General features: G+C 29.8%; 1 protein-coding gene across 1 annotated transcript; it reads left to right on the plus strand.

Moving 5' to 3' along the window:
- Positions 1-341: 341 nt before the first annotated feature.
- On the plus strand, positions 342-23717 carry LOC123290446 (tubulin-specific chaperone cofactor E-like protein). Its single transcript, XM_044870625.1, has 6 exons — positions 342-528; positions 19570-19830; positions 20215-21096; positions 21647-21831; positions 21893-22124; positions 23117-23717. The coding sequence occupies exons 2-6, from the start codon at positions 19573-19575 to the stop codon at positions 23228-23230; spliced, it is 1671 nt and encodes a 556-aa protein (XP_044726560.1). The 5' UTR covers positions 342-528; positions 19570-19572; the 3' UTR covers positions 23231-23717.
- Positions 23718-23894: the final 177 nt, after the last annotated feature.

A 23894-nucleotide genomic window follows, 5' to 3' on the forward strand; every position in this document is an offset into this window, starting at 1 on the left:
TTGGGAAAACACAATTCAAATTGGAATTTTTGCAACATAATAGCAAAAATTAGAGAATAGAACCTTAGGTACGTTAAATAACAGTTCTTGTATTTTTATTTAATTTGAAAAATATCTACCTAATGAATTGCCTAAAAAAGCATCATATTAATTCAAGACATATAGGTCATAAAATTGATTTTTCACGTGGAAAAAATCATATACGGTGCAGTTAAATTCATACTTCACATTTTATTTTTTGTTATTATTTTTCAAGTTAAATAAATGCAAATTGGTGTGAGGTAATTGGCGCTGCAATCGACCTTCAGCTGATTCGAAATGTAAAAACAAAACATTAAAACAGCTGTTCAGTGAATACACAGTGGTTGTGTGTAGCGCGCGTAATGGAACAATTGATAATAGATTGTTTAAACAAATAAGTGTATATGAATTGAAAAATTTATTTTAATTAGTTAATGGTTTTTGTTCTTTATTTAATCTACAATTATTGATTGAATTCATCAGAACGAATTTTATAGTAAATCAAAGGTAAGTTTTATTTTATTTTTATATTAATTAATTTTTTTTAATTATTTATTTTTAATAATTAATTTTTAATTTGTATACAAACGCTTCATATATTAATTGATAATTTGCATAATTTTATTTGTTTTATTTAATATATTACGTATTACTTAATAAAAAATGCCTTTGTTTTGCGTTCTATAAAATGTAATCGTGTATAATCGTATGTTTTCGGCTTGTGTTGAAACAATGGAATGTGAATTGATTCTTTTCCATTTCATAATATATTTTGCTTATAACAATACGAATTTTTTTTATCCCAGGTTTATCCCATATTTTTGATTAATTAAATTATTCATATTGTTACCTTTACAAATATAAGTTATATTTATATATTCCATGTATTTAAGGATTCATATATACAAAATACAATTATCCTTAAATACTTTTTTCATTATTTCTAAGCTTTTTACTAATTTTTGATAGTAAAAGTTTAATTATTTTTATATTAAATAAATGACCATGAACTTTTATTAAAAAAACCACAGGCTTGGCGAATTAATTTTTTTTATTAGAATATCTAATTGAATAGAAATCATTGTTATATAAATTGCGCGCTATATTGTGATTTATAAAATTAATTAAGCTCACTCAACAATCTCTGTTAGATTACAAATAGCACATTACATAAGCATGAAATTTATTGATGATTGATCTAATGATGATTGAAAAATTTCCAATAATTTTATTGTTGTAGTAAGGTTATTTGATATAAGTGCATATAATAAATTATACTAATGTGAGCAATTTATTGAATCGTTAGAACAAGTGAAAATAAACAATTGACTGAGTGAATTGTTGAATTACCTATATAGTCATTGTTTTCGAAAGATTTTCGAGAAATTTTGTTTTTCGTTTTTAAAATTTTTTTGATAAAGCTAACTATAGTTGAAGCTTCCTACATATTTTCAACTCTATATCTTTTATAGTTTTGGATAAAAGGGATATAGTAAAAGTTTCTTTTCATTTGCTCTCCCTCGCTGCTTAAATTAACAATAAGGCAAACAAAATTTGTTTATTTTTTATCAGGAATATTTTTTACATTTAAACTTTTATTGTATCTCTTACAACGTAGGCTCCAAGATGGAACCTACGGATCTAACTTGACTTGAATTTACTAAACAGATCGGCTGTTTTTGCCTTATTTCTATCGGTTAGACATGCTAAATATGGAAATTTTGAACCGTTGTTTTCAATTTTTGAACAAATATACTTTTTATGGAAGCTGTGGAGTCTTTATGGATTATGACAATAATTGGATCTATATAGTATACTCATATCTTAAACTTGAAGAGGGAAAGGACCAAATTTCGAGACGTCATTAAAAATATCGTAAAATATCGCCCTACTACACTATTATTAAATTTTTTGATACGTTTTTGAACATATTTTAATTTGTTTTTGTCCCAGAGCTTCAAAAAATGACGGAAAAATCAAAATTCCGTTCTCTAATTTCAAAGTGGCGAACAAAGATTGCGACTGAACGGACCATTTTATTTTAAAAAGTGATTGCATTTTGTTTCGGACTGTTTGTTAAAACACTAATACGATAAAATGAATAACAAATATCTTGTAGCTTTGTCCAACTTATTACTGACTGTCCGAAACAATTATGAATCGTAAATGAAATGAAAAAGTCTATTAAAATATTTTTTTAGCTGTAATATCTCCAAGTAGGCACAAAAGTACACTAAATTTAATAATTATTTTAAAATTGAACTTTTCTTTAGCTTATGAATCGAATAGTATAAAATAACTATTCAATTCCGGTAGATCAATTGATTGTTGGAAAACAGTTAATCATAATCCTATTTTAACTAGTACAGTAGATCCGGTAAAAATGTTTTTTTTTTATGGAAAAAATATATATATAAAAAAATGTGCGTATTTAGGGAAAGGAAAGTTTTGTTAATCGGATTTTAAAATGTATTTCAAATGGTTTAGTCGAATAAATTATTGACTGAAGGCCAAGCAAGCTATAAACACAGTACCGCGACCGGTTAAAACTAGCTAATATAATCTTTGTAAATATTATTAATAATATTATTCACGTGTTAATGTTTACAAAAGCTATATGTGATTAGAAAATCATTCTAATTCGACAATCATAATATCAATAATTTTTGTTAATTTCATCAATTTTATTATCAATGTTATTATTTATGAATTATTATTGTCTCAGGTAACTCTTAAGTACTACCATTAATTGTTTAAAATTGAATTATAGATAAAATGGCGAAGTATAGTGTTTGTGTGGTATCTATGTCTATTTCTAGGAATCCGTAGAATATTTCTTTCTTCGATTAAATATATATCTATAAATATATAGGAGACTTTCTATAGATATAGATAGTCACTCATCACGATATCTCTGGAACTATAAGACCTAGAGACTTGAAATTTGGCAGGAATATTCCTTTTGCCAAGTAGAGGTCAGCTAAGAACGGATTTTACGAAATTCCGCCCACAAGGGGGTTGCGGGGGTGTTCATGAATAAAAAATTCATATTTTTCAATTATGGCTTTTAATAGTTCAAAACTTGGTCAGAATGTTTTAAATTACATTTAGAAATTTTTTTAACCTTCGGAGGGTAGAAAGGTGTAGCGAGAAAGTGGGAAGGAAATATCGAATATTTACAAATATACCTAAGTGGGGTATCAAATAAAAGAGCATGACGTGTACATTACAAAACTGTTATCCAACGCAAGGAAATGTGGAGGGAGGGGTGCAAGTGGGGATGTTGCCCAGCAAAGCGGGTAGTTCCCAGCTAGTATATATATATATATTTTTACTAGCAGTAATCCACCCGCTTCGCTGAACGATCTCACTTATTCCTCCATGCATAACACTTGAAAACGTATGATGTTATATAGCTGATAGCCTTCCTAGATAAATGGGCTATCCAACACCAAACAAATTTTTCCAATTCCAACCATTAGTTCCTGAGATAAGCGTGTTCAACCAAAAAAACTCAACTTAATCTTTTTAATATTAGTTAAGATTACCTACTTGACTTGAGTTTTTGATTCAAGAAAGGAACATATTAAGGGATACAATGATGTCCTTAACCTGACCACAGCTCTTATTCAAAGTGTTTATTTTCTTTGAGTTGTCTGTGAATGTTTCAGGAATGAATCGATTATTATCGAATAATATAATTGATTTATGAATCGATTATTATCGAATAATATAATTGATTTATGAATCGATTATTATCGAATAATATAATTGATTTAAAATGTATATTATGTAATTTAGAGGAACCTGACCGCTGGAGCCTAGAGACGGGAATGATCTTTAACCTGTAAACAGATTCCATTGTGTTACCCTGTCTTAAATACTTATTAACTTTTAATTAAACCTTTGTTCAGATCACTTTCGATGTCTATTTCTGCTGCCCCTTCCAGTTTTATTAGAAAACTTAATCTCAATATTTTAGAGCTTTTATTTTTGTGGGCCAGAAATTATCAATGCAAATGGTATATTATGATCTTCTTCATCGCTAAAATCCTTCTTCTTAATACTATCCTGTAATGAATTGGCCGATTCAGGCTGTTTACTTTCACGTTTCGTTTTCCTATTTAATCTTAGCATTTTAAATCAGTGCGAACTCTAAATTACTTGTAATTTCACAATTTGCTTTTCATGTAGACTACAGAACCCTACTTTAAATATGATATCCCATTTACATACTTGAATAGCGTATAATGTTGATTTCATGTTTAAAATTGTTAACTTTAAAAGCGTTTTTTATTACATGGTGAAATTCTTAATTTGTTTTGTAGATATACAAAAATTACTAAAAAATAACAATAAAATAAATAAATTTTAATAATAAGTAATTGCACAATGGGAACCACACTGTATGACCTATTTTAAAATATTTAAAAACAAAATTTATTATTCCGTTGAGAGATGCCGTTTACTAATATTATTTCTATGATAATAATTTTCATCGATTTTTTTAACAAAAATTTTCCATGTTTTCTCAATGGATTGTACGAATATGCTTGGTTGTATTGTGTATAAACCTTTCGTTGGTCGTTTCGTCGATGCGATTGTCTACAATAATATGGTATATGAACAAACTTGCATGGGTTTGTTATAAGTTCATTTAGGCGATTGACTTTATCCCAGACATATTCTTTGGTTCATATAAGGTCATAACCATTGTGCATGGTACATGGTACAAACGATTTAATAAAACAATTTAAAATTTATTTTTCAAACTAATGCACCTAATTAATGCTTTTTTGTTTCAAAATTTGTTTTGTTTTTGAACTTATTGACAGAAAGCTATATTGCCGTCACCCCTGAAATATCAAATCATTCACAGACTCAGAATAATGTTAGCTATGAGATCCCAAATTTGCACAAATTTTTTGGTCGTTTAGATCGCGAGATAACCAGCTACAAAGTTCGCGATTTTGAGGGTCAATGCATGTAAAACTCCCTGTCAAAACACAATAATAATTGTACGATATTAAAAAGTTCTTTCGGCAGAATTGGAAAAAAAAGTAAGTAAGAGAGTTGAAAGGCCGATTTTTTAGAATAAAAAAAGAAACAGCATCACTTCGTTTTGCTTTCGAGATATTAATTCTGACGTAAATTGTCAAAATTGGGAACTTAGACAAAATTTCTGTGAACAAAAATTCGGTAAATTCTGTCGAAAAGTGGTTTTACCATAGTTTTAGGAACTGTAAATATCATGCTCAAAATACCTAAATTCCGGAAATTAAACATTAACCCTCATCGGTGAGCGCCACCGAGCATTTTCAAACGGTCAATTAGAGTTGACAAAAATAAAACTTTTATTTAAATTGAAACATATAATATTAAAACTATCAAAAATTTAAAATAATTCATAAAATCCCAAATAAAAAATCTTTACGAAAAATGCTTTTTAAAAAATTGTCATTTGCAGTAAAAGTTTGAAAATTAGATATAAGATAAATAAGCGGAGTCATTGCATTCCGAACATGAAATTCTCAAAAGAAATAACCTTCGAAACTTAATTTTTGAATTTTGAAATTTGCCACGCCTTAGGTCTGGACCAGGTTCGATTTTAGTAGGAAAGGAATTTTCAAAGAACGTAGATAAGAACATATGGCCACCTCGGTCTTCGAATTTGACTCCAATGGACATTTTTTTGAGGGGATGTCTCAAAAATTGACATCAGCAGAAAACTTAAGCTGATCTATATCTCGATGAGGTCGCCATAAGTGCTGCTACAAATTGATCGTAGTATTCCAGTCAGAAAGATTCTTTTCACATTTCAAAGTGCCAGTACTTCCAAATGACTTTAAAAATTTTCCACATAAAATAAAAAAGATTAAAAATTATTAAATTATATTATATTTTTCAGCATAAAATAAACGAGATTAAAAATTATTAAATTATAGTTTATTTTTTCAAAATTTCGCAAAAAAAAAAAGAGGTTGGAGCGTTAAAAACTGCCACCCCGCGGTATTATATCATGTTTTATCATTTTTAAATTTCCTCAAAAAAACAAATGTAAAAATTATAGTTATAAACTTATATTTTATATTTATTATTCATATAAATATATAATTCTCAAGAAAAACGCGGTTCTACAAAAGCTCAAATAATGGTACGCAGCAGGACCGCTAATGTTTTTTTTCAATAAGAGGTTTACGATGGAGAGGTATATAATAGTTTCAGCTCTAAACAATTGTTTAGGAATGAATCATAATGCATTGCCATCAACCATGAAACTTTGACCTTGTGTGAACTGAAGATGGTGTCTGGTACATAAGTCAACTATCATCACACCCTAAAATTGGTGTCTGGAGGGCAATAGTACCATTTATAATGAAGATACTAAACGCACATATTTTAAATTCCCCCTTAAATTGTTGATATTAAAAATGATTGGTAATCATAGTCGGCTCATATTTTGTTAATTTAGAAGTGCATAAATTGAAGAAAATTGAAAAAATGCACTCGCTCCAGGAGTAAAACCCGTACTTCTTGAATACATGTCAAGCGTCTTAGCCAGTTCGTCCATTAATCACAGAGTTCAGGCTCAAGGCATAGAGTGTAATTTTTTCAATTTACCGAATTTTTATTTTTGTTTATTAGTCAACATTAACTGTCTTTATTAATTATTTTTGTTTGTTTACTAAACTCTTGTAAACAAATTTATTTACCGTCAAGTCTCTCGATTATATTTGACATTTTTATTGTGATACAAATGGCGTAAACTATATATATTGACAAATTACTTGTCGAGTCAATCTTAAATTTTATAAATTGGAGTCAAAAATGTAGGAAATGATTGATAGTAATTATTAATTTCGGAACCCGCACATTCAGTGATACAAATATTGACAGATAAACCGAACACTGTAAAATAAAAAAAATTTTTACTCTCAAAACAAAAAAGGAGGGGGGTGTTGTAAGTTTGACCTCTGTGTCTGTCTGTCTGTGGCATCGTAGCTTCTAAACATATGAATATTGATTTCGTTTGTTTTTTTGTTTAAAAAAGTTTAGGGTTGCGTACTCGAAAGGGCGATGATCTTCAAAATCAGAAAAGGGCATTTGTCGGGGGTTTTTTAATTTTTGTCAATTTCACTCGTTTCTTATTTGTAAAATATGTGTAGCGTAAACTTCAATTAAAACACTTCAAAGAGCTGTGTATTTTGAACGAAATCTCATATGGTTTACGCAGGGTCTTTGTTTAAAAAAAATTTATTTTTGTACTTCTATCTCGTACAGTTACAGTAGTTTATTTAAAAAACTTTTTTACATTTATCATCATTTTTTGGGAAATCGGAAAAATAAATTTTCCTCCTTGGTATTTCGACGCTTTCCGATGGCTTGGAAAAAAAATCAATTAGAATCGAGTACCTGAGAACGTTTTTATATCTTCAGAAGTTTAACTGCTGCATAAGTAAGATGCTCTTATGAAAATAAAGTTCAAAGTTAGTGAACAGGTTGTAGAATTTTTGAAACGTAGATTCTTTATATGAATGATATTTAATAACGATTCCGGGCATACCGGAAATGTCAAGTATGCACAACTACAAACATATATATTTATGTAGGTCATCTGACTGAAATCATGTCAAACGTGTATTACAATTTTGTTGTAAAATTTTATGTAAAGGCCGTCTAACAGAACCTATATCTTACAAATTTTTAATTTAATCATCATATCTTTGATAGATATATCAAAGTTCATTTAATTTTTTTTTATTTCATTCATTGTAATTTCAGAATAATATGTGTGTGATTGGCTAATTTCAATTACAGTCAATTACAGTCAATTACTAATTAGTATGTTTCAACATGAAAAGTAATTATTTTATAATTTTAAGTGTTAATAATAATTTGTTTCTTAATAATTATTAAAGTATCGAATTTATCACATGTTAGATAACGAGTAAAGACAGAATACAACAATCCTCTTTTAATCATAGAGATATTAAGACCATAGAACCGGAAAGTCGCCGCCCAAACGGTTGATCGTAGTAGAGGCCATAGAATATTATACATTGATAACGGGAGAGATGTGCTAGCCTGTAAGTGGATGCGATATGATGAATGAGAGAGAAGACTGCCAGTTAGTTCCTATGTGTCCTTATCATAGTCATATGTCATAATCATATGATGCATCATAATCATATGATGCATAGAGATTTTGTGTAGTGTAAACAATATCTAGACATTGACATATAGATTAGACAAGGGCACATAGGAACTAACTGGCAGTCTTCTCTTTCATTCATTCTTTCGCAAATTTTGGGCCATGGAGATAACGCCATCTACCATATTCTATGGTAGAGACAGATCAGATCTAATAGGCGCGTACAGTTGTCTTCGATAAGATAGAGAAAAGACTAGTACATACAAACATATTAACGTATAAACGCCCATCAGTTGTGTCTCTTTCTCCGCGGTCAATAATTCACTTTTTGCGTTTCCTATGTCTTTAAGTCTCTATGGTCTTAAGGTAGTTCCTCCGCGACCGTCCAGTCAAAAAGTTTTGGACTAATACTATCATTCAGTGCATTAACTGTGCTATGACTATTATACATATACCATATATTATTTTCACAAGACTGTAGTTCCTCACTACTGTTTCTAGTATACATATAAACACACACACTATGACATATGCCTTTAACATTAGTCTTCATATCTTTTCCACAAAAATCATCGCTAAAACGAGTTATTTATTTAAGTTTTTTATCGAAACTATATGGTAAATAATTTTTATTTTTATTTATATATTTTCTAAATATAGTATTCTACATTATATTAGTTTTTCATAGAGATGGTGGACGTCATTCATTGGTAAATAAATATAATATTTGTAAATTTGTGTATTTTTATACACTTCTCCCATGTACACGTACAAATTGCGTCACTTTTAATTGCTAATATCTCATGTATGGCATGGTAAATCATCTTCTAATTTTAACAGCAAGTGTATTATGAATTAAATATTTTATATTCTGAGTTTTGGGAAATTCTTGGAATATCACTTTCGTGTAGGTACTACCTTAATATCTCTATGCTTTTAATTGATTAATACAGAAAAAATAACCAAAACATTGTCTTAAATTCTGAAAAGAGACATTCGGACGGAAAGCGTGCTAAAATGTATTATACCTAGATCTTTTGAGTGTTACTGTCCAGAAGGAATACTTCTGAGGTGCAGCGAACATGCATTCGACGTGCTTTACGCTATTAGCACAGACTAAATTCTGACAGAAACTTCCTTCTCAGAATTATTGATTGCATGTGGTTATCAGGCAATCAAGATCTATTTAGCGTGGGTCTACAATTAGGTTCGAACTGATTGTAGGCATGATTACGTATAGGTACTATACTATAGTGATCAGTGAGTGCGTTTCTTTGATGGCACATCTTGAAAAAAGAGAGTTTTGACAAATATGATTATTATTATCTGGATTGTCTTAATTGGATCTAGAATTATCCAGTGGTCGCCAATGGGGTTCTGGAATTACCTAGTGGTGGCCAATTTTCTTTCAAAATTGAGAACCTCTTTATTTAAATAATTCAAATTGTAGACTATTGGATAAAATTAAGGCATTTTTTGTTTGAAATTCATTCATTATTCTATCTATTTCTGAAACTTTTTCTTCAATAATTTTCTTTGTGCGTCTATGATCAACTAAATAGCAAGGTTCTCTCATGTAATATCAAGGTCGAGACTAAGAAGCGAAACTCAAGAAAACGACTATCTACGTAAGAAAAAACCAAAACGAAAACTAAAAATGTAATCTTGCTTTTATTCACTACTTGGAACAAGATAGGAAAAAATTTTGATAAAATTAAAATATATTGCAAATAATCCTTTGTCTATTTGAATTTCGAGATTCCATACTGAACTTGTAACACACTTTTAGGAAAACAACTGGACGATTCATTTCAGACTACGATTGTTACTAATTCTTTCAAAATCATGACTTTGATATCATTTTTTAATGCTTATATTAATTTTGAAGGTAATACGATTTTATAACTATCATTTGTAACTAAAGTTACTCATATTTTATTGTTAAATGCATTCTCTATTACACATATTTAGCAATTGAATCACGACAATGTTAAATTAAAAATTTTATTCTATATTTCAAATGTGACCTTTGTGTCTTATTGGAGTAGTCTTCTTGAAAGGAAATTGGTCTTGTACAGTATGTCTCAATAGTCATTAGCCACTTTTGTCGTAAGTCGTTAGTTTCTTAGTCTTAAATTAATCTCTTAGATATTTTTGAATATTTTTAATCTCATTGAAATATTTTATACGGGATTTACACATTTTTTAATTTAGTTGGGCTTAATATTCTGCAGGAAATGGAAAGGACAAAATTATTATTTTTATTATCATTTCGATGATTAACGTCAAAAAACAGGTTCTCAGTCTAATTCCCAAATTTTTCTCCTCCGTACCTAATTTTGTGTTTTGAGAAAATATTTAGTAAAAACGGATCGCGACATTTCTAAAGAAGATTTTCCGAAGAGCATTTCTTAAAACATTATGTCATGTTAAAAAGAATGTCGAAATTCCGGGCCGCATTCTATACTATTATAATGGGTGTCCGAAGACTTTTGGAGCACACTGTATGTGAAATAGTATAATATACTATTTTTTGCTGAATAATATTATGGATAAATAAATAACCGTCACTTATAACGAACAATTCCAGGTGTAGGCGTTGAAATGCAATATTTTGATTAAGCAGTTTATCATGCTAATACTTTTGTGTGGCTGGAGTACCTAAACATCTTCATTCTTCTTTAGTAACTAGATGAGTAATCTTTTTTATTTCCATGAATACAAAACTTGAATTTTTTCAAGTTGCTTTGGGCCTTGGGAGACTTAGACTATAGTTCGTTTGGTGTCTAGAGCCTAGACGAAACAAAGAAACAAGTTTCTTTCCTAGATTTTTAGTGAATATCTACCTATTCGTTTTTTGGGTCGGTAATGTAAATTATTTTTTTGTCCCAACATATTTTTCTAAATTTAATTTGGGCTCAAAAACATTATAGCAGTTCTCTTGGTACAAAAAAGGTAAAAATGAGTTAATTTAAATAATTTCGGATCTGACAGCCTCCAATACCCAACTCGAATTATCACAAATGCATCGTTTGCGCCTTTTTGCATTATTTTTCAATGCCCCAACGGGCTTCAACGGGAGGGCTGGTAATTTTAAATTATTAGCGCAAAAATTTATTGTTAATTTTAATAAATGAGAACCTTAAAATAATGGCAATAACTATTACGCTTTAATTAAAAAAAAAACATAAATATTCAAGGACATTTTGAAATACAGACAATTTTATTTTATTCTAAACATAATTTCACCTTGAAAGATTATATTCAAAAAATAACTACGTCTTGTGAATCATTATAAAAACACATTAACTTTTATAAAGAGTTCAAAAGGATGTGGAAATTTTCCATATTAAAGAAATGATTTGATGTGTTTTGGAAAGCGGTGCAATATTTTGAAATTTTTGCAATCTTACATCATTTTTTTCAGGCATAATAAATAAATATAGTAATTAGTAAAATATAAAAATGGTGTTTAGAGTGAAATTTGAATAATTTTCTATTTATTTGCAATATTAGATTGAGAGTAGGTGTTACTTGTGTATGCATAATATGGAGGAATTATTCTTAACATATTGTGAAGAACAATTTTTCTAACTAGCCAGCCGTATGAAAATAAAACTGATTTAGTAATTAATGAAATTTTCAGATTAGGGTATAAAATTTGTAAAAACTTTTGACAAAAACTGAACTGAGAGTAAAGAAATCAATTTTTGAATAATAAATGTTTTGGAGATACAAAATTTCTGTCGGGTGTATAATTTCGCCCAATATTTGTTTATATATTGTTTAAAAACTTTTCTGGATTAAACTTTTTTTCAATAATTCACAAAACTTAAGGTATGAAAGATTTTAAATTAAAGTTTTTTTTTTGATTTCTTTGTATGCTGTTTGCACTTCACTTTTGTTGCACACATCTGTCAATGTCGGCTGAAAAAGGGTTTGAATCGCCCTGGCGGGGCTCAAGCGGTCGCCCTGGATCCAGAGACTAAGGGGACAAACTTCGATTGTCTGAATCAATTAGGGATTACAAGATAAATTATACTGATTACCAGATATAAGTTTTATTTGTTTATGTGATAAAACAGTGCCAACATAATTTTAGTAAAATCGAAGCATCCGTTTTAATAAATTGACTTATTTTGAGGTGAAATATACCTGATAGAACGTTGTACACCAACCATTTCTATAATACTCTATACATCTAGAATTCATATGAGAACGTAATATGCAAACATTTTTCCTAACATAATATATTACGACCCTAATTCAAGAGGCGCTGAATACCTCACACGAGATACTCAGATGGCTAAAGTCAGACCTGAGGTACAACAATACATAGCTAGGGTTTTACATCTAAATTCTAAAATAAATTGGGGCAGCGCAATAAGCAATATTTTAAATACAAAATCACAATATAAAATACTCGATAAAATATCTATTTATTCGTCAACTAAGGCAAAATTAATTAATTTGATTTTCTTCCTAAAATTGGTGATAGTATAATTCACTTTTGGAGAAGAATCTTAGGAGAAAAAAATTGTAGCCTAAATGCATTCTCAGAGAGTACAATAGTTTTAAAGAAATTTAATTAAATTTTTTTTAATATGAAAGGAATACCTAACTTTTCCTGCGTCACGACTGTCGTTTTTTTAACAAATACCTACCATTTACGTGTCAAGTAAATGTTAGTTCATATAATATATAATGTATGTATATGAAGGTCGTGTGAATATTACACCATCAATTTTTTTAAGATCAGACGTAAAATTCAACCCACTTGTGTGATCAAAATTTTACCAGAAATTATTTGTATACAAACAAATATGACCTCAAATAAACTGTCCTGTTTAATTTACATATTAGCCGATTAAATTGAATTTTAGAATTAAAAATATTTAATATTATGATATTTGAATCTTAATAAGTTATGTGTTTTTATGAAATCACATACATGTAATAAAATTAGATAAATTGTAAAAAGTAATAAGGAATTATATTGACAAAAGACAAACTCGTTGAAAAATTTACCCCTCATTTTCCTCATTTTTATAAAATGGTTTTTCACTTTTATTGTGAAAACATAAACGAAATAAGATGCCGCTCTTTGAGAACTACATTTGATACATTTAGATATATTTTAACCGCTCAGTTTTCTTCTTTGAATAAAAAAATAACATTTCCCTAAATACATCACAGGAGTGCTTAAATCCGGGTTTAGTAAATTTATTTTAAGTTTTCATTTGTTTTAAAAATTTGAGAGTATTCAATACAGTCACGTATATTAAGAGTTCGATTCGCACCATATTTTTGAGTACGGAACACTAAAAAATACGGTAAGCACTCCCTTGAGGAGAAATCAGCACACATTCAAAATATAATATTTAGTTTAAAAATTTTTAGTTTTTTAATGTTACACGTTCTAAATATGGGATAACATCGCGTATAGGATATTTAAGATGATAATAAAATATGAACAGTATGAAAAATTCTTTTGTATTGAAAACCGGTTTGTCATAATAAAATGAAAAACAATTGAATATTATACTGGACACAGCATGACTAATTACAATAACAAAAGAAGTTCATATTGAATAGAGAATGTGTAATAAAATTTGTTTTAATTGAGTTTTCCACATATTTTAGAAAGTAATTTTTTAACTTCAAATATTAATAATTTTCCTGCTTCATGAAGGGAAGTCCTGATTAATACTTCGAATTTGGTGAAAAATGGCGATTAGTGAGAGTAAACAACTCTCAAACAGATCAACTTGTGGAAAGCACTCAATTTTAGACACTTTGCTTTCCGCTCACTACGTCCAGGCAAATGTCGGCAAAAGAAATGTCAAATTTGGCTGTAAATGCATTACTTTCTCAATCCTAGCTTCTTTTGGCTACCTTCTTAATGTTAAAACTCAACTTTTTCACGTCGATGCATAAAATGGCAAAATGATTTGATATTGTGCTCTTATTTTTGCCAATATGAATGAACTGTTAATGGTGACACCCTATTATACAGGGTATAAAAATGATTTTTATGCATAATATAATTGGTTTAAAACTTCTCCTGCCACAATATTTTCCTGTATAGTGTTAAACAAAAAGGCATCACGAGAATATTTTTTTTTTCTACCACCAAGTTTTTTTTTTCATACACAAAACATAAAAGTGAATGTATTTTAATGTTAGTTTTTATTTTAAAATATAGAGTATAGTATGTTTGTTTAAAAATTCATACCTTGTTCAATGCATGCATGTGTTCAATGTTGTAATATGAAAGTTTTATTGGCAGAAATCGAATAGGTAGTTGAATGAAGTATTATTATATATTGTGTATATAATATTCTACTATATAATTAAATTACCCCATGTCACAAAGTCCACAAACGTGTTCTTATTCTATTCTAATGTCTCTTCTTATTTAATAAAAACTTTTATAAAATAGAACTAACTTCAAATATTTTTTTAAAACTTAGACTGTTACAGAAATTCTTGTGTTCTTATGTATCTTTAATAATGACTGTTACCAAAGTTTGGTACGCAGACTAAATTTGTGTTTCTTGTTGAAGTTAATTTAACAAAAAAAAACATTTTTGGTCTCAATTTTTAATTTTGGGTGAGGGGGGGGGGTTCTTATATAAGTTCTGGAGGCTGGGAAAGTCTGTACTAATAGCGACAGATTTAACGAACCACTTCTTTCTTTTTTTAAATAATAACTCCAATTCATTAATACCTATAATATGCTTAACCTATCCGCTAAGCCCGTCAAACCCACCCGCTAGCTCTTCTCCTCAGGCACGCTAAACCCAAATTTTACTCCTATCTATTCAGACTTCGGCCTGGCTGGTATCTTCGGCAATGGAGCTCGCTGCGCTCGCATATAGCTCTGATAAATACCTATTCACAATACCTGACAGGAATCAACGAATTATTTGGATTTAAGCTGGATTGAAAAGAAGATCTCATTATTTCTATTAAAACTCTTCAAACTTTAAGTCGGTTAAAAACTGGTTATAATCTAAATCTATTTCATACAAGAATTACTTGAACACCTACTTAGAAAAATCTTCGTTTATATACGTCGGTCGGTAAATATCGACTTTCTGTATATGTCAATAATCCCATATCATGTGTTGTTGCATTTTTTTCTCGTATTTATGAATAGTGGTGTGTGCAGCAAAAACTTTAAATATTTATATAATGTATAAAGTTCATTTACCGTGTATGTTTTACTGGATGAACAGTTGAAAATAGTTTTATTACTATGTCTGTCATATAAGGTTCGAAATAACAAGTTTACTTTTAATTCAAGAAGTTTCAGAATCAATAAAAAGTTAACAGAATCAATATATTCTATCTCCCTGTTCAAAAAAAATTTTGAAGAAAGAATAAGTCTTAGAAACTCTGAAAAAGTCTTAGGAACTCTCAACGTTTTTGGCTGTCTAATTCAGAGTTATTAATTATGAATATAAGACAGTTCAGAAACGTTGAGAATTGCAAATATCTATTCAGGGATACCCAATATATAGCGTCTAGTTGTCGACCATAGAGATATGAATACTTAGAGCACGTCAGGGGCCTTAACGTACGATATGCGTAGCAAGAGAGAAGACTGCCCGTGAGTTTCCCTGTGTCCTTTTCTAATACATTTACTTATACAGGACACGGAGGAACTCACTAAAAGGCTTCTCTCCAGGTACGCATATTGCATCCACTTACAGGCTAGCACACCTCTAGCACTCTCTATCTGTATTATCTCTATGTTCTAAACATACATACATACATAGACTTATAAACACATTACCACTCCTTTGCGGCAGCAAATTACGTTTAAAACAGAAAAGACTGCATTAAAATCGGTTCACCCATTTAAGTGCTGCGATGTCACAGACTGACATACATAGCAGTCAAACTGATTGCACCCCTTTTTTTGCATAGCGAGTTTATAAAAAGAACCCCCCACTTTCCTAGTAGAAGATGGATTTCGATTAACATTTCTGCATTAATGATTTGTAATAGTTCTTTCTGGGGTAATATGGTAATGTGGTATTTAACTCTGTTTTTATTATAACCATTATTAGCACTGCATTGCTAACATTCGCAATTTGTCTGCGGCGTAGGCCGAGATCGTCTAGAGTTGGTGGAGGGAAACTTAACAGAAATCCTTTCATAAACATAGCTGACTACATCGCTTTTACCTCCCCCCCCTTCATACATTGACAATTTAATCAATTACCCGTCTTGTGAGTAAAAAGCTATGCATGTTTAAAATTAGTTTACTACAATGGTGATTACATTTAGGGGGGCTATTAATTATTTAAATATTTTTCCACAAACCACATAAAAATATTAATATTCATTAAACAACCTATATAATATATCATTGTACATACTTATGGACCCAACAAGGTCGATCAATTAATGAAATAATGTGGGAAGTGGTAAATATAATGTAAAAAGTATTATATTTGAAATGTGTTTAAGCAAAAATTTAATGGTAGGTTGATGCTATTTTTTATTTTGCGAAACTTGTTTTCAACCATTTAGCAACGCTGTCTACTACTAACAATATTAGAATGGTTTCGTTTGTTCATTGGTTTAATATGACGTTTGTTTATTTATATTTTTTTGGTTGTTTATAAAACTTATATTGAAGATCCTTTGCGAATATGCAATAGGTAAATATCATCTATTTTGATGTGAATAGGATGATAGCGTGGAATATATGGGTGTTTTAATGAAATTTGCTGCAGTAATATAGGCCATGATACATTTTGGCTACTCCTTTGACAAGGACAAAAATTTGATAGTGCCTTTTGTCTCATAATTTTTCCCTGTTCTAGAAATTTCATAGCTGGAGATTTCTGTGTAAGGGGATTCGGAAAATTTTTAATTGCGTTATCAATCAATTTACAGAGTTTCCGAACATTTGAAAGAACGGGATAAATTCATGGTTCTAATTTTCTTATCTGAATATCATCCGCAATATTCAACAATTTTAACTAATTTTAATTTCATAGCGCTATTAAAAATTGCCTGAGTTGAATGGAAAAGATCATTTAAAATTATCCATCTATTTCTTTTAAACTTATCTGTTCGTTGGTCGGCTATGAGTATTCATAAATTGGTTAACACTTATCTCCTTTAAACTGTCCAAAAAAGAAAATAACCTACTAAATTTAAAAGCGTATAGATTAAGCAATTAAAAATTCATTAATATTTTCATGACATATTATCTCAGGCAATATGAAAATAGATATTTTAAACAGGTAATGATGATAATTTTACTTATAAGAAATAGAATTAGTAAATTCTAAGAAAATAATTATTTAGGCAGTATGATCTAATTCGATTGATACCTATTTCATGTCTCATGTAAACAGGTAGTATTTTTACCACGATTAAACCTTGACTCGTCAATAAATCCTTAAGGTAGGAAATAATCCAGGCGTTCGCTAAGAAAACGGACACACAACCAATGATTATGGAGTTTCAGCCATAAAACATGGAAATAGAGATAGTAAGCAAAATGTTTATTTTGAGTTAGCAAACAAGCTCCTCACTCGAGAAGATGCATATTTCTCTAGTGCCCGATTTACATCAGTCGAGAGGTGGACACAATATTTTGGGAACGCCATCGATCACAAAATTCTTTACGAGGTATTGTATATATGAACGTGCGTTCGTTTGTTATTGTAGTTAAATCGTAGACTACGAGCATAACAAGTTAAGCCTGATTAGCATGCCCTCAAATTTTTATTTCGATAATAAAGATAAGATAACGCATCAAGGATACTACTCTATTTAGAAACACAATAAAACAAGGAATCCTATAAAACTGACCAGAAATGTAACATATCAACAAAAAATTACATATCAACAAGTCATGGACATAGACGAATGTCCTCTATTGCCCTTGACAACTTTTGACTAAAGCATTTTTCCGTAGTTAGCGTGTTTTTTTTTCGATTTAATGCAATTGACATATTTTTAAGTCGCATTTCCTCCGAAAGCTAACTACTAAAAGACCAAGAAGACGCAGATCAAATCTGACGCTAGAATATGATGTCCCACTTTAATCTGAATAATTTTTGTATGAAACATTTTTTTGTAGTGTACGTATTTTATATTTGGTTCCATCGAATCAAATGGGTTACCCCGTATAACAACAGAATCGTGTTCTAGCTCAAAGGTAGAATACTATCCCTACTAATTAAAGGAACGTAGGTAAAGATGTTTACAGAATAATAAGGTAGAACATTCTGTAAGAAGTTATCATAAATTTTATTTCATACATAATTTACATGCGTATAAATAGAGCATACAGAAAATCTTAACTTGAAGATGTTGCTCTACATTTGAAAACTTCATCAACATAAAACATTATATCGTATGCTTAATTTTGGAATGTAGGTTAAAACCCTTACTCAAAATATATATTACGTATACGATAGAAGTTATTATTAAATTTGTAACATATACGTTGTACTTGTAGTATGTATTTATAAACTATGAATAAATAGTTCCCGGTACATATTAAAAATTAGGTCGTGGTCATTTTCATTTCAATTTTAAAAACCTTCAATTTGTATTAAATTTAATGTTATTTATATTTATTTTTGTAACATCAAGAAAAAGCATTAATATTTTATTGACAATAAATAAAATGTGTAAAAACTTTAAATAAAATTTTGTACTTTAAGGAGTTACATCACTTTGACGCACGAAAAAAGGCAAACAGTGTTGTAATATACTCGTTATACTCTTTTATATTTGAAACTCACTCTACATGGGTACATTTGAAAATATTTGATTGTTCATCCTAATTCCATCACCCATATCCCCTTGAGTTGGGGATTATAGTTTTGCAATGTACACGCCATGCCCTTTTATTTGATATCCCACTTGGGTATTTTTGAAAATGTTTGATTGTTCATCCCCACTTCCACCCCCGCTCATATCCCACTTGCGCCAGGGGCTAAAAATAGACAAAAACCATCCTCTAAGTAAGTTGTATATCGTGTAAAAATTTGGGTTCAATCGATGCAGAAATTTTTGACAGGCGACAACAGTCATAGAAATTTTTCGTGTCCGTGAAGAACTATTGATCAGGATATATTTGTAAAGAATATTTTTGGACGGATTTTAACAGCTCTGATCGAAAGTCATTTTCAGGTATACGATAATATTGATTAAATAACATAGAAATACGAAACTCGCTTTTTGGCTTAAGTCTTAAGTTTGAAACGTTTCGAAATGTTTTAAAGGATCCTCTCACTAGGAATTTCAATCATTATGTCAATATCAAACTGAAACTAGTTTTAAGGAATTTTAACCAAATTCAAATCAAAATTTTAAATTTGAATGGTCGTTTTATGTTCTTTAATTTTTTGTTACAGAAAATGCCATCACTTCTGGAAGCAATTGAGATGAAGTATGGTGTAATTGAACATCAGATGTATGGAGAAAGTTTCATCGAAGCAGATGCAGATATTTCAATATTTGTACCTAAAAAATCACCTCGCGTTTGTATCCCATCATTATTGGTATTAAATGATTTTGATATTGAAACTGCCGGCGATGGAAGTGAAATAGAACATAAGTGTGCTGGTGTTGAAGAGTTAGATCTTGCTATGAATAAATTAGAGGAATGGTCAGAGGTATATTTTGATAATAAATTTTAATCATTATTATTTTTCATAACATACAAACTTAAAATTTCCTGCTTCATAAAGACTGTCCTCAGACTTTCTCAGTCTAAAACCACGATTTTAAACAAAGTAAAATTTTGATAACAGCACCCACGATCCACATTTGTGAGACAAATCATTAGATGATTTCGATTTACAAAATATAAAAATATAAAGTGTATTCGTTATTGCCACCGCGAAGCAAGAATGGAGTACCTAACAGAAACCGAATACCTACACTATTTAAAAAAATTATTCAGTAACATATTCTATAAAACCTCATCTCGGTTTTTTTACCTCATCCCGCAAGCCATTTCCGTAAATGTTGAATTCACTTTTTGTTAATTTTTCCAGATAATTGCTATATTTGAGCATATGCCTCGCTTGAAATTTGCCAATTTAAGTTTTAATACTTTATCGTCGCCATTAAATAAGAATATTGGACAACAATGGAGTCAATTACGAAGCCTTGTATTGAACTCAACGCATATTGACTGGCGTAGTGTTCGTCAATTAATACAACTACTACCAGAATTACAAGAATTACATTTAAGCTTTAACGACTATAACCATGTAGATCTAGAAGATGATATTAACACTGAAAAATGTGAATCTTGCGCACAACTACAAGAGAATACAACAAAATTGAATAAATGTCAAAAAACCAGTGATACAAGAAAAAATTTAACCGACGATGAGAAAAGTGATGAATCATCAACTACGAGGCAGAAAGATCATGATCCACAATCGTCAACAAAATGTGATGATTATGAAAATAAAAATGATGCATTAAGACTTACAGTAGCTAATTCACATTTTCAAACACACTGCCAATGCCCACTCTACAATAAAAGTGAAAATGGTGAACTAAAAAAACGTGTTATACATACTAACATAAAAAAATTACAATTTACTGGTAATCCAATTAAAAAATGGTCAGAAATATGTAAATTAGGAAAATCATTCCCAAATTTAGAATCATTAGTATTGGCTGATTGTCCCATTGAAAGTTTAGATATATGTTGTGAAGTATCTTCGGTTGAAGATTCGAACACAAATAAAAAATGTCGTTCTTATGATAGAACAGAAAGTGGATGCGAGGCTGATGAAATAGAAACACCACATTGCCATTTTAGAAATTTATTATTTTTAAATCTGAATTGTACAGCTATAGCAGATTGGTGTGAAATCGAACGAGTGGCAAAGTTCCAAAAATTACAATGTTTGCGGATTCAGGTGAGGCAAAAAATAGTTTTTAATAATTCTAAGCAATTTAATGAATGACTGTCCGTAAGTAAACGGGTCTTTTCCTGTATGATATGAATGTGATTTAAATTCTGGCCACAAGCTCAGCCATCTTCAAGTATAATAAATTAATTTAGGACAACAGACGACAACACATGGTCAATAACTATCCAGGATTTTGTACTATCAATTCATAGTATAAATAGGACTTTATACTGCTGGATAATTTTCTAATTTTTGTAATAGACAAATAAGTACCGTACTATGGCCAATCGAATAATGGATGCTCCACATCGCTAATGAATTACCTTAAAATTGAAATCCCAACAACATTAAACTTTTACCCATGGTGCTTCAGTCTTGAAAACCTTGGTGTATAGTAAATAGTTAGTTTTTGAATAATATGGTTTTCCGCTGATTATGCTAAACAGGTTAGCATGCAACTTTACAAAGAACAGACATCAACCTTTCCTTTTTCCTAAAATACGTTTAATTAAATCATATATAATTAAACTGGTTTAAACATACAAAAATATTTTAGGGATGTCCACTTTGGGAAAGTCATGAAAATACACAACATGAAAGAAGGCAATTAATGATTGCGCGATTACCAAACATTAGTATGCTAAATGGAGGTGGTGCTATTACACTCGAAGAACGAGAGTCTTCTGAAAGAGCTTTTATACGTTATTTCATGGATAAACCAGAAGATCAACGTCCTGAAAGGTAATTTCCTGTTAATTTATTTAAAGTACTCTAGAGTGAAAATTTTTAATTTACTGTTTAGGTACTCAGAACTAATTGCCATTCACGGAGAATTAGAACCTTTAGCTGATGTTGATATGTGCCCAGAAAAACGCGTTAAAGTGACATTTACGTTTAAAGATCGTAGTGAAGTTAGAAGTGTTGATGTATACCGAACTGTAGCTGATTTAAAAACAAAATTGGAACCAATTACTGGATTGTCGGCAGCTCGTATGCGTTTATTTTATGTCGATCAAGATTTCCGACATATTCAGGTAGGTATCGTATTCCCTTTTAAAAAGTATTCAGATTTCTAGTGCACAGCAGCTATTAAAGTTTTTGCAATGCTTTTTTTAATAAACAACGTTTAACTTGTACGATCGTTTATATTTTATAGAGGATGTACTGTAATGATCGTATTCGGAGAATACAGTAATATAGAGAATAAAATTCTAGCCAGAAATGTCCAAATGAGTTTTACGATTCAATTTACGATTAACGAAATATCTTCGTTGGTATTAATTAATTACGCAAATAATCTCAATAGATAGTGTGTCTTATTTACTTTATGGAAACGGAAACGAGGCTCTGTGTGAGGCACCGTATTGCCCAAGACGGGCAATCTAGCACTATATAAATAAAAAAGCGATACTTCTTTTTAATAGCATGTAAATATTCTTCCAAATCCATGCAATTGAAAGTTGTTTGTCGGTTATTTAATAATGGGCGCAGGTGCAATACATAGAAATCAATAAATGTCTAAAAAATGGCTTATATTAAGCATGCACCTGTCATTAGACCGACAGACATAGACTTCAGACTACAATAAGCCTTTAATAATATCAATTAATATGGTAATTTAGAAATTAGACTTAGCTTGATCAAATATAGAATAGGCTTTAACATCGATACAAAAACTTATAATTACATCACAAAATACAATAGCTGAATAAAATAAAAATGTCTTTAAAAGCCAATCAAGTGTGTGTCGGACTCGCACTGCTTAATAAATACTTTTTTAAAAGAAAAAAAAATACGGAACCCGTCGTGTGCGGTCCGGTGAACAGTGGAACCTTAGTAATTGAGTTCAGTTAGTTACCCTTGGGTTGATTCAAATATCTAATATACGAAAAAACTTCCGACAATATTAAAACAAAAAGTTTAAATTTACAAAACTCATAATTTTATCGCAATCCTTGGAATTATAAAATCAGAATCAATTTTAACTAAACATGCATTAATTAACTTAATATGTTTTTTATTTTAGGGCCCGGAAGAGATGAAATATGCATCGAAACAACTGTACAGTTACAATATCCGATCTGGAGATGAAATAATTGTTGATCAGAAAAAACGTACGCATTCATCTACCTCAACGTAAATTGATTTTCAATACGAACTAAATATTACTAAAGTACGATATAACAGACCAACTAAATACTATCCAATCTAAATATGTTAAGAGATATATTCGAAAGTATTATAATCGATATTTGAAACAGGCGCAGGTAACGTCTCACAATGTATTCAAGTAATAGCGGCAGATTTCTTTTTGAATTATCTCTAACATTTATGTTGGGAATCAAGTATTTTATTCTTCCTAAATACTTGTGTACGTTTGAGAATTTTTATTGTACTACAAAATGGTATTTGTGCTTATAAATACTGTGATACGTATTCGAAGCATTATAATTATTATAATTACTATTTAACATTTTATAAAAAATAACCCATGGTGTTGAAAACATTCTAAGTCGCGTATATTTATAGACAAAAAAATTGTACTAATTAACTTCAATTTGTTCTTTTGTAAATAGTATATGCAAGAAATATATTAATAAATCAATCAATTTAGGTACATAAGGTCACCAAAGTATGTTTTATTTCAATATTTAATCCTTCTACAACAAAAATAAACAGCATTTGTGATTAATAAGGGGTCTCATATTTTTGGCACTCGATATAAGAGCAAAAAAGTTGTGGAAAATGGCTATGCTCTAATATTTAACAAATTTTTAATGGGGCAAACTCTGAGTTATTGACCT

The sequence above is a fragment of the Chrysoperla carnea genome, chromosome 1 (assembly GCF_905475395.1).
Source record: "Chrysoperla carnea chromosome 1, inChrCarn1.1, whole genome shotgun sequence".
Taxonomy (NCBI): domain Eukaryota; kingdom Metazoa; phylum Arthropoda; class Insecta; order Neuroptera; family Chrysopidae; genus Chrysoperla; species Chrysoperla carnea.